This window comes from Triturus cristatus, chromosome 5_1 (assembly GCF_964204655.1).
Source record: "Triturus cristatus chromosome 5_1, aTriCri1.1, whole genome shotgun sequence".
NCBI classification, from domain to species: Eukaryota; Metazoa; Chordata; class Amphibia; order Caudata; family Salamandridae; genus Triturus; species Triturus cristatus.
Window position 1 is genome coordinate 826797324 of NC_140587.1, and position 12213 is coordinate 826809536.

Below are 12213 nucleotides of genomic sequence, written 5' to 3' on the forward strand. Positions count from 1 at the left end.
TTATTGCATACTATAATCTCTTGAATATGAGTTTTACTTTTGGTCTCATGTTTACAGATATGGAACAGTACCCCTATAACTAGTTGTACTCTGTCCTTTATGAGGTCTTATTTCTTAGCAGCATTTGTATAACAAATCTTTGACTATTTCTTTACCACACAGTGTTATATGGTATATGGGGAAAACAAGGAAACTTGAACTCATCTGTTCACAATCGACCTTTCCGCTCTCAGAGTCACAACTGTGCTCTACAAGATATGAAGGACACTATCATTCAGACATCTGATACTGTCCCTGCAACAATTGACACTTGACACTCAGCAAAACACCACTGGGATCTAATACAATACCGAAGTAGGATCTCCCATCTCCAGTTAAATTGACTCCTATTTCCATGGAAGTGATACTTGATGACATTAGTACCTTAAAATCTTTTATGGAGCAAATTAATAGCATCCTACAACATGTTATGTTATGTTATCAAGGTTTTAAAGTGCACAGCTACTCAAAGAGTGTCCCGGCACAAGCCCAAGAGTCAGTAGAAAAGGGGAGAGAGATAAGGAGTAAAGAACACCACAGAACAAGCTCAGTTGAAAATTAAGGTTTTTAGTTTATTCCTAAACTGGGTACAGTTCTGTAAGCTGCACAAGTCAAAAGGTAGGGAGTTCCATGCCATAGCTGCTAAATAGGCCAGGGAACTGCCGCCCTTTCATTTCAAGCGAAATCTAGGAAAAGAGGCCATGAGCATGTTAGAGGAACGCAAATGTCTGCTAGGGGAGAAGAACTGAAAGCGTTTCCTGAGATGGGTGGCCATATTCGTAGAGCGCAGCATGAGCTGTTACCCGGGCCTTAAAAGTGACCCTTGCCTTTACCGGTAACCAGTGCAGATTGCGCAGATGTTGCCTGACACTGGTACATTTGGGAAGGCCAAGAAGCAGACGGGCAGCGGCATTTTGTACCACCTGAAGTTTGTCCATTAGGTAGGTGGGAAGGCCCACATACAGTGCATTCGCGTAATCGATGCGGGCGGTAACGAGAGCTCGAACAACCGTTTCTTTTGCTGCTAAGGGCAAGAGGGGCAGAAATCTTCAGAGAAGCTTCAGGATGCCAAAACAGGTACCTGTCAGTGTATTAATTTGGGTGCAGAAACTAAGCTTTTCATCAAACCAAATCCTGATATTTTTTTACAGGGAGCCCTGAAGGTTAGGGCCTAGGAGACGCAGCTGGCCAAAAAGTATGCCAAACCTGAGGAGGAAATTCCCCAAAGAATAAAATCTCGGTTTTATCTTCATTACATTTTAGCTGAGTGCACGTAAGCCAATTGAACACCCCAGCCAAACAAGTTTTAACATGGGCAGTGGATGTTTCTTGTTTTTTCCAAGTGAACAGGATCTAGACGATAAATGACCCTCTCTAGACACATACGTTTCAATGGTAAAACAAAGGATTGAAGATCTACGAGATACACCCCACCACATCTGGAATCAGAGATTTCAGCACTTAAAAAATACACTTAGGACCTTGAGAATCGCAACCAATGGAATAATATCAAACCTTTTGGCCTTCCCAAAAGTATTGAATGTCCTGATTCTATTGCTTACATCCAGTCCTTTCTTCTGAAGCTTCTTGATATGTCTTCCACTACTTGTTTCAACATTTACAGAGCACACAGACTTGGTCCAAGAGTTTCAACTAAACCAAGAGAAGTTATTCTATTCTTCTTGCAATATACTGATCTTTTAAAAATAAAACTGCTGTCAAAATAAAAAAAACAAATAATATAGTCAGGATGTAGGCTCTGTTTCAGATATAGCAAAGGCAGATTATCGGAAGCAGCTTTTGGACATGTGAACTGCACTGAGAGCCGTGAACACCAGATTTGGTCTTCACCATCCCTGTTTTTTTTAGGTGACTTTAAAAGATGAAACAACTACTTATGAAGAGCCTGCTGTTCTCAAGAAATTTCTTCAGCAACATGGAGATCTCAAGAATTAAACAATCAACAGAGGAGTGTGACAAAAATAGAAAAAAAGGGGGAAAGGAAGAGCAAGCATGTGTAGTCACAGTAAAAATCTACTGTGAAGAAAAACCCGCTAGGTTTTTAGAAAAGCCCTCACTCACCAACCTGGTTGGTGACATGCCTAATCATTGGGCCCCATTAGGAGTGGCCGAATGCCACCCTAGTGTGCTGCGACGCCAGTTTACTGCGGAGCTGGTAAGAGGTGTATAGTGAGGAGTGAGTAGTGAAGTTAAAAATATCCAAATTGTGTCAAAAAATACTTTATTAATTTTGCCAATCAGACATGAATAAAATATAAAGTGTTGTAATAAAGAACTAGAATTAAAAGTTCTGTTTTATCCCTAGGGGACCTCAAGAATTAAACAATTGTTTCTTTCACCATATGTTCTGTCTGATAGTAACATTTTGCTGTTAGTGTTTCATCTGCAGTATGTAATGAATACTCTCTTCCTTTGTGATTTGTTCCACTCATGTTTTCTTTCTTTTCCTTATACAGCTTTTGTGTCTTTTAGTCTCGAATCCCATGGTCCCACCCTGTATGATACTTTAGCCCACATCCTAGCTACACAGTCCGTCTTTTGGAATGAAGATGTCACTAATATCTTCTGGTGTTGCCACCCCCTCTTCGTGTTATTATTATTCATAGGTATGTTTCTCAGTCATTATTTGTATGATATTTTACTTTCTCTGTTTCCTTTTTCTTGGGTTAGTCTTCTCTTTGATCTGTTTCTTCTGCTTATCTTACCTTCCTTTCTTCCTATAGGCTTCTTCACATCCCTATCTGCTTCTCTTTTTATTACTCCATTCATCTAATCCCAATTTGTTTAGCTGGTTTAGTTATTGTTTATTTGTATGTTTCAAATCAGCTCCCTCAACATTTTGGAGAACTTGTACACCACATGTTTAATGCTTCGACTACTGCTGGAATAGTACATTTTTTCAAAGCGATTGGTTCTGCGTTTGTTAGTACTTTCCAGACTGTCTTAAGACTGATTTAATCTTTTATACACTCCCTGATTTCCAGATTTTTTGGAGGTATATTGATTATTCTATTTCTGATTTCAGAAATCTGTTTCTATTTTTGTTGCTCACAATGCATGTTCCACCATGCGGCCAATTGGGAATGGTACCACCACATGTGCTGCTGTGCCGTTAATGCTTGATACAGTATTTTGACATGCGCTTACTTCAGGAACTTGATGACAACTGTCTTTTCACTTTTGCCCTATATGGTTATATTGTGTACAGTCTGTGTTCTGCTTTCCATTGTGTACTTTCGAATGTGCCTTGGATGTATGTCCTGGAATGCAAACGGCAACATTTATGGATATGAATCTGCTGATGGGACCATTAGGAACCCTTTTCCGGAGCTGTTCTATGCGATTGCTGTTACTACAGAATGCATAGTATGATCCTTCCCTGGATGCTCTGGCTCCTGGATGTTTGGATTCTGGTTTGTCCTCTGCAGCTTTAGTACTGGTTGACACACCATCAGCGGCTGCTGATTGGGTTGGACACAACCACATTTGTTCTTTGTAATTTGCAATTAGGCCACCAACGGAAACATTGTCTGTGGAAGCTGGATAGTTCATGGTTCTTAATGACTCTCGGAGCAGGAAAAACATTTCTGAATTTCGAGACTTTTAATTCATCATTTTTTAAAGCAATTTTTTTTATTTTGCTAATATTGCATGTCTTAAAATTGACTTTTTAATGTAATAATTGCTGTCTTTATTCTTCATTATTAAAGTTAAAGAGAAGTTTTCTATATATACATCTTTAGACTTTTTAGGTCTCAAATATATATATATATATATATATATATATATATATATATATATATATTACTGCTCCCAAGGTGCCCACGTGGCAGGAAAGCACTCCAGAACCTGCGATGCCTCTCGATGCCCCAGCAGAGCAAAATGCGTCCAGACGCGTTTCGAGTTTCCATCTCTTTTTCAATGGCCGTTCACCTGTTTCCTGTGGCCAAGTCCCGCCTACATACTCTGCTCCTGCCTCCTGATAGGCGAGTGTGTGACTGGCAGTTCCCACAGAATTGTGGTTAATGTAGTGCGGCACCAAATAAAACCCTGAATGGGTGCCAAAGGATAAGGATCACTAATGCACGCCCTGAATGGGCTGACCCCTTTGTAAACTTCTTCTTGGCTTAGATTCCCTCGAGGAACTGGGGAGATCCCCAGCTGACGACCCGCTTATGTTAGAGCGGTGGTGCTCTCCTCGCGGCTGGACAAGCCGCGTTTAAATTACTGCTCCCAAGGTGCCCACGTGGCAGGAAAGCACTCCAGAACCTGCGATGCCTCTCGATGCCCCAGCAGAGGAAAATGCGGCCAGACGCGGTTCGAGTTTCCATCTCTTTTTCAATGGCCGTTCACCTGTTTCCTGTGGACAAGTCCCGCCTACATACTCTGCTCCTGCCTCCTGATAGGCGAGTGTGTGACTGGCAGTTCCCACAGAATTGTGGTTAATGTAGTGCGGCACCAAATAAAACCCTGAATGGGTGCCAAAGGATAAGGATCACTAATGCACGCCCTGAATGGGCTGACCCCTTTGTAAACTTCTTCTTGGCTTAGATTCCCTCGAGGAACTGGGGAGATCCCCAGCTGACGACCCGCTTATGTTAGAGCGGTGGTGCTCTCCTCGCGGCTGGACAAGCCGCGTTTAAATTACTGCTCCCAAGGTGCCCACGTGGCAGGAAAGCACCCCAGTTCCTCGAGGGAATCTAAGCCAAGAAGAAGTTTACAAAGGGGTCAGCCCATTCAGGGCGTGCATTAGTGATCCTTATCCTTTGGCACCCATTCAGGGTTTTATTTGGTGCCGCACTACATTAACCACAATTCTGTGGGAACTGCCAGTCACACACTCGCCTATCAGGAGGCAGGAGCAGAGTATGTAGGCGGGACTTGGCCACAGGAAACAGGTGAACGGCCATTGAAAAAGAGATGGAAACTCGAAACGCGTCTGGCCGCATTTTCCTCTGCTGGGGCATCGAGAGGCATCGCAGGTTCTGGAGTGCTTTCCTGCCACGTGGGCACCTTGGGAGCAGTAATTTAAACGCGGCTTGTCCAGCCGCGAGGAGAGCACCACCGCTCTAACATAAGCGGGTCGTCAGCTGGGGATCTCCCCAGTTCCTCGAGGGAATCTAAGCCAAGAAGAAGTTTACAAAGGGGTCAGCCCATTCAGGGCGTGCATTAGTGATCCTTATCCTTTGGCACCCATTCAGGGTTTTATTTGGTGCCGCACTACATTAACCACAATTCTGTGGGAACTGCCAGTCACACACTCGCCTATCAGGAGGCAGGAGCAGAGTATGTAGGCGGGACTTGGCCACAGGAAACAGGTGAACGGCCATTGAAAAAGAGATGGAAACTCGAAACGCGTCTGGCCACATTTTCCTCTGCTGGGGCATCGAGAGGCATCGCAGGTTCTGGAGTGCTTTCCTGCCACGTGGGCACCTTGGGAGCAGTAATTTAAACGCGGCTTGTCCAGCCGCGAGGAGAGCACCACCGCTCTAACATAAGCGGGTCGTCAGCTGGGGATCTCCCCAGTTCCTCGAGGGAATCTAAGCCAAGAAGAAGTTTACAAAGGGGTCAGCCCATTCAGGGCGTGCATTAGTGATCCTTATCCTTTGGCACCCATTCAGGGTTTTATTTGGTGCCGCACTACATTAACCACAATTCTGTGGGAACTGCCAGTCACACACTCGCCTATCAGGAGGCAGGAGCAGAGTATGTAGGCGGGACTTGGCCACAGGAAACAGGTGAACGGCCATTGAAAAAGAGATGGAAACTCGAAACGCGTCTGGCCGCATTTTCCTCTGCTGGGGCATCGAGAGGCATCGCAGGTTCTGGAGTGCTTTCCTGCCACGTGGGCACCTTGGGAGCAGTAATTTAAACGCGGCTTGTCCAGCCGCGAGGAGAGCACCACCGCTCTAACATAAGCGGGTCGTCAGCTGGGGATCTCCCCAGTTCCTCGAGGGAATCTAAGCCAAGAAGAAGTTTACAAAGGGGTCAGCCCATTCAGGGCGTGCATTAGTGATCCTTATCCTTTGGCACCCATTCAGGGTTTTATTTGGTGCCGCACTACATTAACCACAATTCTGTGGGAACTGCCAGTCACACACTCGCCTATCAGGAGGCAGGAGCAGAGTATGTAGGCGGGACTTGGCCACAGGAAACAGGTGAACGGCCATTGAAAAAGAGATGGAAACTCGAAACGCGTCTGGCCGCATTTTCCTCTGCTGGGGCATCGAGAGGCATCGCAGGTTCTGGAGTGCTTTCCTGCCACGTGGGCACCTTGGGAGCAGTAATATATATATATATATATATACATTATCTACTGGCGGTCGCCAGTAGATAGTTATAGTTAGGACCACATTTCCATAGGAAATCCGCAACATTCTATTTTGAATAACTTTGGCGCCGGTCGACGAATCCTCGCGAAATTTTCAAAACTAATGGGGCGCTACGGTCCGCTCCTACCCTGAAAGTCTCGGGGGGATTCGTCAAGCGGGGGCTGAGAAAAAAGGGGGGTCCCAAAACGCGTTTTTCCCATGCATTTTTCCATAGGACCCTTAGACACAGCTACAGCCCGAACGGCTGAACAGAGTTACTTGAAATTTGGCAGAGAGGTAGTCCTCAGGTCAAGGAAGTGCCTTTTGTAGGTCTGGTGTAAATCTGTTCAGTAGTTCCTGAGAAAATAGCATTTAAATCAATATATATATCTGAGCCAGCTTACGGTGCGCTTACGGTGCGCTTACGGTAAGCTTACCGTACGCGTTCGGTGACGTGCGCGAGCGCGATTCTGATTGGCTGTTAGATCTTAGTAAACATTCGAGTCGGTCGAAACCAGGAAGTGTCGGCCGCCATTTTCTCTCTCGCACTCTGAGGGGAGTGGAGGAAAAACAAAGTCCGAAAACAGTAAAAGCGGCTTGATAGACAGCTCCCAACCACCCAGTCATTGTTATGGTGTCCCCAAAGAACCCAAAAGGCAAAAAATGTAAATTTTTTTATTTTCGAAAAAAATCGCCGATTACGCTTACCGTACGCCTACCTTTTGCGCCTGGCTTTTTATTTTCTAAAGACAATCTGTAGATAACCATTAACAACGATGTGCCTAATACGGCCTCCGTGTGCGGACGGTGCGCGAAGCGCATCGTGCGTACATGGCCCATTTAGCGTAACGTGGGCACGCGGTGCGCGTAGCGCACCGCGTGCCCACCGTGCGTGCACGGCACTAACTGCGTAAAGTGCTCACTGTGCGCGCACGGTGCGCGAAGCGCACCGTGCGCGCACGGAACGAACTGCGTACTGTGGGCGCGCACGCCACGAACGGCGTAAAGTAACTTAGCATTTAAAAAACCGTACAAATTCACTGAAAAAACCATAGGTTTCACACACGTTATAGTTAGGAATTAGCATTTAAAAAACCTTGCAAATTCACTGAAAAAACCATAGGTTTCACACAAGTTATAGTTAGCGGACATTTTACTGATAAAAAACCATTGAAATTCCCCCGTTATAGTTAGTGCAGGCAACTATAACTCACGCGACCGCAATCCTCTGCTGATGACATATGTGTCTTTATGAAAAAAAAATATTTGTAATATATGTATAGCTAAAAATTTATGGAAGAAGACATGGGTAAATAAGTGTCTAAATACAGTATTAGCATCAGCAGAGGATTGCGGTCGCGTGAGTTATAGTTGCCTGCACTAACTATAACGGGGGAATTTCAATGGTTTTTTATCAGTAAAATGTCCGCTAACTATAACTTGTGTGAAACCTATGGTTTTTTCAGTGAATATATATATATATATATATATATATATATATTATATATATATATATATATATAATCAGAAACTTTACATCAAAAAGATTTTATCAGACCAAATGCGTTTTGGACTTCCCAGTCGTTGTTCACCAGCCGAACCGGCAACAATGATTGCAGACATGTGTTGCTCCCATAAATATCATTTCCACCCTCAGTAGGCCCTTTGGGTGAGTTTAAAGTGACGCATTTTGGTAAAGGTAGTTTCTGCAACAATACATGCTCCCAGTGGGTTATTCGTCGCAGGACATAAGCTGAAAAAAAGTTCATAACATCTCTGAGTTTGTGGCACCATCTGGTACCCTGTGAGGATTTATGGGTATAGTTGGCACACTATGAGCTAGCCAGGAAGCAGGCCAACACATTCTTATGGTATGAGTGGACTTAGTCCCCATAATTCTGATGCATATGTTCCCAAACGCACAGTATTAATGAATTAGTAGAAACTGTTTGCCAAGGATCGACTCATCTCTGATAATGCTCACCTCTTTTTTCACATCTCCGGCAATGCCTCTATGTTAGCCTATCATATGGCTGCTATTGATCAAGAAGCTGAGAAATCTTTTGACAAAATTGGATGGGATTTCATGTTTGAAGCACTAAAATAGATTGGTTTCCCCGTTAAAATTTTAGTTTAATGTAATTACTATACACTGGTCCTAAAGCTGATACTTTTGTTAATCTTATCAGTAGGATTATTTTCCTTTGTTTAGGCAAGTGTGTAGTATCCTGCATATATACTGTAAGGTATTTTACCACCCCTGCTCAGCCAGTGCCTGTGCTCTGACTCATTAGAATGTTGGAGTCTGATGATGCCTCGGAATGTTGGGTCACTGAGAGCTGAAGTGACAGTTGGTCATGGGCTGAGCAGCTGACAGGCAGCTCCTGGTGGTGCTCTGATATATAACTTAACTACTTGATGTCCTGAACCTTACTACTTGTTATCTTCATGAAATAAATTACTGAATTACATCCTTCCTGTGTGGACCTTCATCACTACAAAGTGCATCAAGGTAGTCCTTTGTCTCCTCTTTTGTTCATCATTGCTTTGAAAACCTTTTTGACTAAAATCCGGCAAGACCCCAACTTTTAAAGGTTTCAAGTACATACAAATGTCTGTTTATTTTGACGACATCCTTTTATTCTACTCTCATCCAACCAAATCTCTTCCAAATTTCTGAGAACATGTTTCTGTTTCCTCTTAATTGTCAGGTTATTGTTTAAACAGTGTTAAACCTGAAATTAAATTTTGATCATATTACTAAGTTCGGAAATGATACAGTTTTAAGATGGAACCCGTTATTTTTGGGGTAGATTGAACTCTAGTGAGCTAATGTTGACAACTATAATATTGTACATCATTTCTATGATCCCAATTCATATACTAAATCTCTATTATAAAAGAATAGATCCAATGCTCTGCAAATTTCTGTGGAAGGGCAAACAATTTTGAATAACTTTGTCAACCTTAAAAAGAAGTAAATCTGAAGGTGTTCTCTACTCCCCATATTTAAGGCACTACCACTATGATTTTTACTTAAAACAATCGATTTACTGACGTAATCCCACTCACACCTCCAATGCTCCTTTATGGATCTTTTTAGAAAAATTCCTTGTGGCCCCTTTTGACTTTGCAGAAGTATTATCATTTACCACTCATGTTTCCCAATCACGTACTCCTGTTATCGCACACTCCCAGCACATTTTGTCACCTCTACCTCTACTCATATTTCTGTCACTTATTTTCAATTGAAATCTATTTGGTATAATCGTACTATCCAAATCAACATTTGTTTTACATAGTGGAAAACTTGGAGGGCCAAGGAATTTGTTGCATTGATAAGGATCAGATCTTATCCTTTTCTAATCTTCAGGTAAGATTTGTCTTACCCTCTTCATCCCTGAAGCAATACGAGCTCCTCCGCACATCTCTAACCAATTTAGTATCAAGGATACCCCATACAGCTAATTCTACCCCTGAATCTGCTGCATCATTTCCACTACTATCCACTAATCCTAAAGACTCTACTATCTCTGAAATATTATAATCTTCTGATGATGGACCTAAATCTAAGACTGAGTAAGCATGGGAAACAAACTTATTGGAATGTTGGCCTATTGGTTTGCGGAACAAAATTTGGTGAAAAATGCAGAAATCCAGCAGGGCTGCGAATATTTTACAAACACTTTTATTTATTCATCACCAATTATTACTTACCCCCATTTGCTTGAAACTTTTTTCTAATGATTTAAATTAATTGTGTTGGTCCTGTAATTGCTCATACGCTGATGCAGAGCATATGCTTTTTAAATGCCCTGCTATTTACTCGTTTTGGAAACAAGTATTTTAGTTTAATATTCCCTTTTCATTTTCAAATATTTTCCTAGGTAGTTTTTCCCACAGACTAGTTTGTATCAGCCCAAGGACATAAATTGGTGGACTTACTAGTAGCTGTTGCTTTTCATCTAACAACATCTAATTGGAAACATGTGCAGGATGTTACTTTCCAATCTTGGTGGCACACTATAAGTTTTAACTGCAGACTCGATATTAATTATGTTTCTCCCATTTCCTGAGCTATAAAAAGAGACATATTATGGCTTCCAATTGCTATGTTTGTCCAAATCTAGCTTACTTGCTAGTAAGAATGTCTTAACCCCTATTGGGGTACAGAAACCACCTTAAACTTATATGCATTATACTTCTCTGTCATTATCTGTAGATTTTATTATTGTATTTTATATTGTTTTTTTCACTTATATCCCCCTTACCATTATATTTCATTCAATTTGTCCCACAGTGGATGATAGATGTTAATTTCTATATCATCAGACTTTTAGGCAGTTTATTCTTCATACTTCTCAACGTATTTTCATATTGTCATATTGTTATATTTTCAAATTGTTAGTTCTTGATCATCATTGTTTCTTTTATCTTTATGTACCTGCCGTTAAGTGTTCCAAATAAAGTTAAACTTAAAAAAAAAAAAAGCTGTTGCTTCTATCTAGGGTGGTTGAAGTGGGGAATGTATTCAATGAAACATTGTTCCTTCTCAACAATCATTGTTTTTCACAATATATAGGTATTCAACTTTCAGTGGTGAACTCTATAAAGGTTGCTTCAATCCAATGGCTTGCTCGCTATGTCCATTTAAAGGGTGAGAAATTCATTTACCAAGTTCCATACACTTAGAGGATTTCGCTCCACGTAGAAATTCTTCTGTTGCTCCAGAACAGACAGTATGCATGATCTGTGGGTTTGTCCACTTGGAGCCATCCTAGACATAACAGTGGCTCTAAAAAGGGGAAAGACCAAGTAAGATTGTAGCTCAATCTGCTCCCTGCTGTTTTTCCCTTTGATACTGCTACCGGAGCATGCTCATGCAAGCCCTCAACACCTCCTACATTTTATCCCAGTACTTTCTACAGACCTTAGTAATCCACACCAGCAACTAGTGCCAAGTTAATAATGCAAGTCATGTGGTTGTTCTGAACTGGCATTCAGGCTCTAGTTCACGCAGCAGAAAGCTTAAATAAAGGTGTTCCAAAGTACTACAGTTTCACAGCAACCCTCAGATAAGTCCACATGCTCTCATTGTCTAAAAACTTTACCTCACAATGTACTGTATCCCCTACACAAGTCAATATTGGCACCAAACTGTTGCTTGCAATTAAGATCAAGATCTCTGGTAGAAAATGAATATGAAAAGCAGCAGCATTAACAGATAAGTGGTTTTACACTGCTGTTCTCCAATCATCTGAACTGTTGTCCCAGTCCATTTTGTCCTTTTCTCACTGTCAGAAGAAGCTAAATCCTTCAGCACATTGCTACCACCTCTTACAACTCTGACTCGATCTGCCGCTTTGCTTCTCTCCTTGCTCTCCAGCCCACTGTGCAAGTCTCATTCACCACACTTACCAACTGTAGTATAAACATCCTCTTGTATTGGTTTACTCTCGGCTCCTTACCCACTTAATTATTCTGCAGTACCCGTTCTAAAACCACACATTATGTACAGTTGTGGCTAAGTTCATGCTTTGTATTCACATATCTGCACACATACACATATACATGCATATATATACACTTACACGCAAATAGTGTTTATGGACTATTAAACCAGCCATTTCATATGCATAATGGCCCTTATCCTATAATTTAGAAACCTGTACAAGGAACAGATTTTTTAAACATGTTACCAAAACCTTCACATTTATGACATCAATGTAAAAAGCATGTCTTGTTTAGCTTCATTCACTCGATGAATTCCTGCCTCTTATATTCCTACATGGGATGTTAATGACCCTAAACATTTGCTTCACATCATAAATGGCCTTTTGCA

The 12213-nt window shown here is 41.9% G+C and overlaps 1 protein-coding gene across 1 annotated transcript in view; it reads right to left on the reverse strand.

Moving 5' to 3' along the window:
• Positions 1–650: 650 nt before the first annotated feature.
• The window catches only part of LOC146831535 (zinc finger BED domain-containing protein 5-like), a 36662-nt gene continuing 25099 nt past the window's right edge, over positions 651–12213 (reverse strand). Inside the window, exon 4 of the mRNA XM_085603934.1 lies at positions 651–725. Within this exon, the coding sequence (XP_085460060.1) occupies positions 651–725 (75 nt within the window). The remainder of the gene's footprint in view (positions 726–12213) is intronic.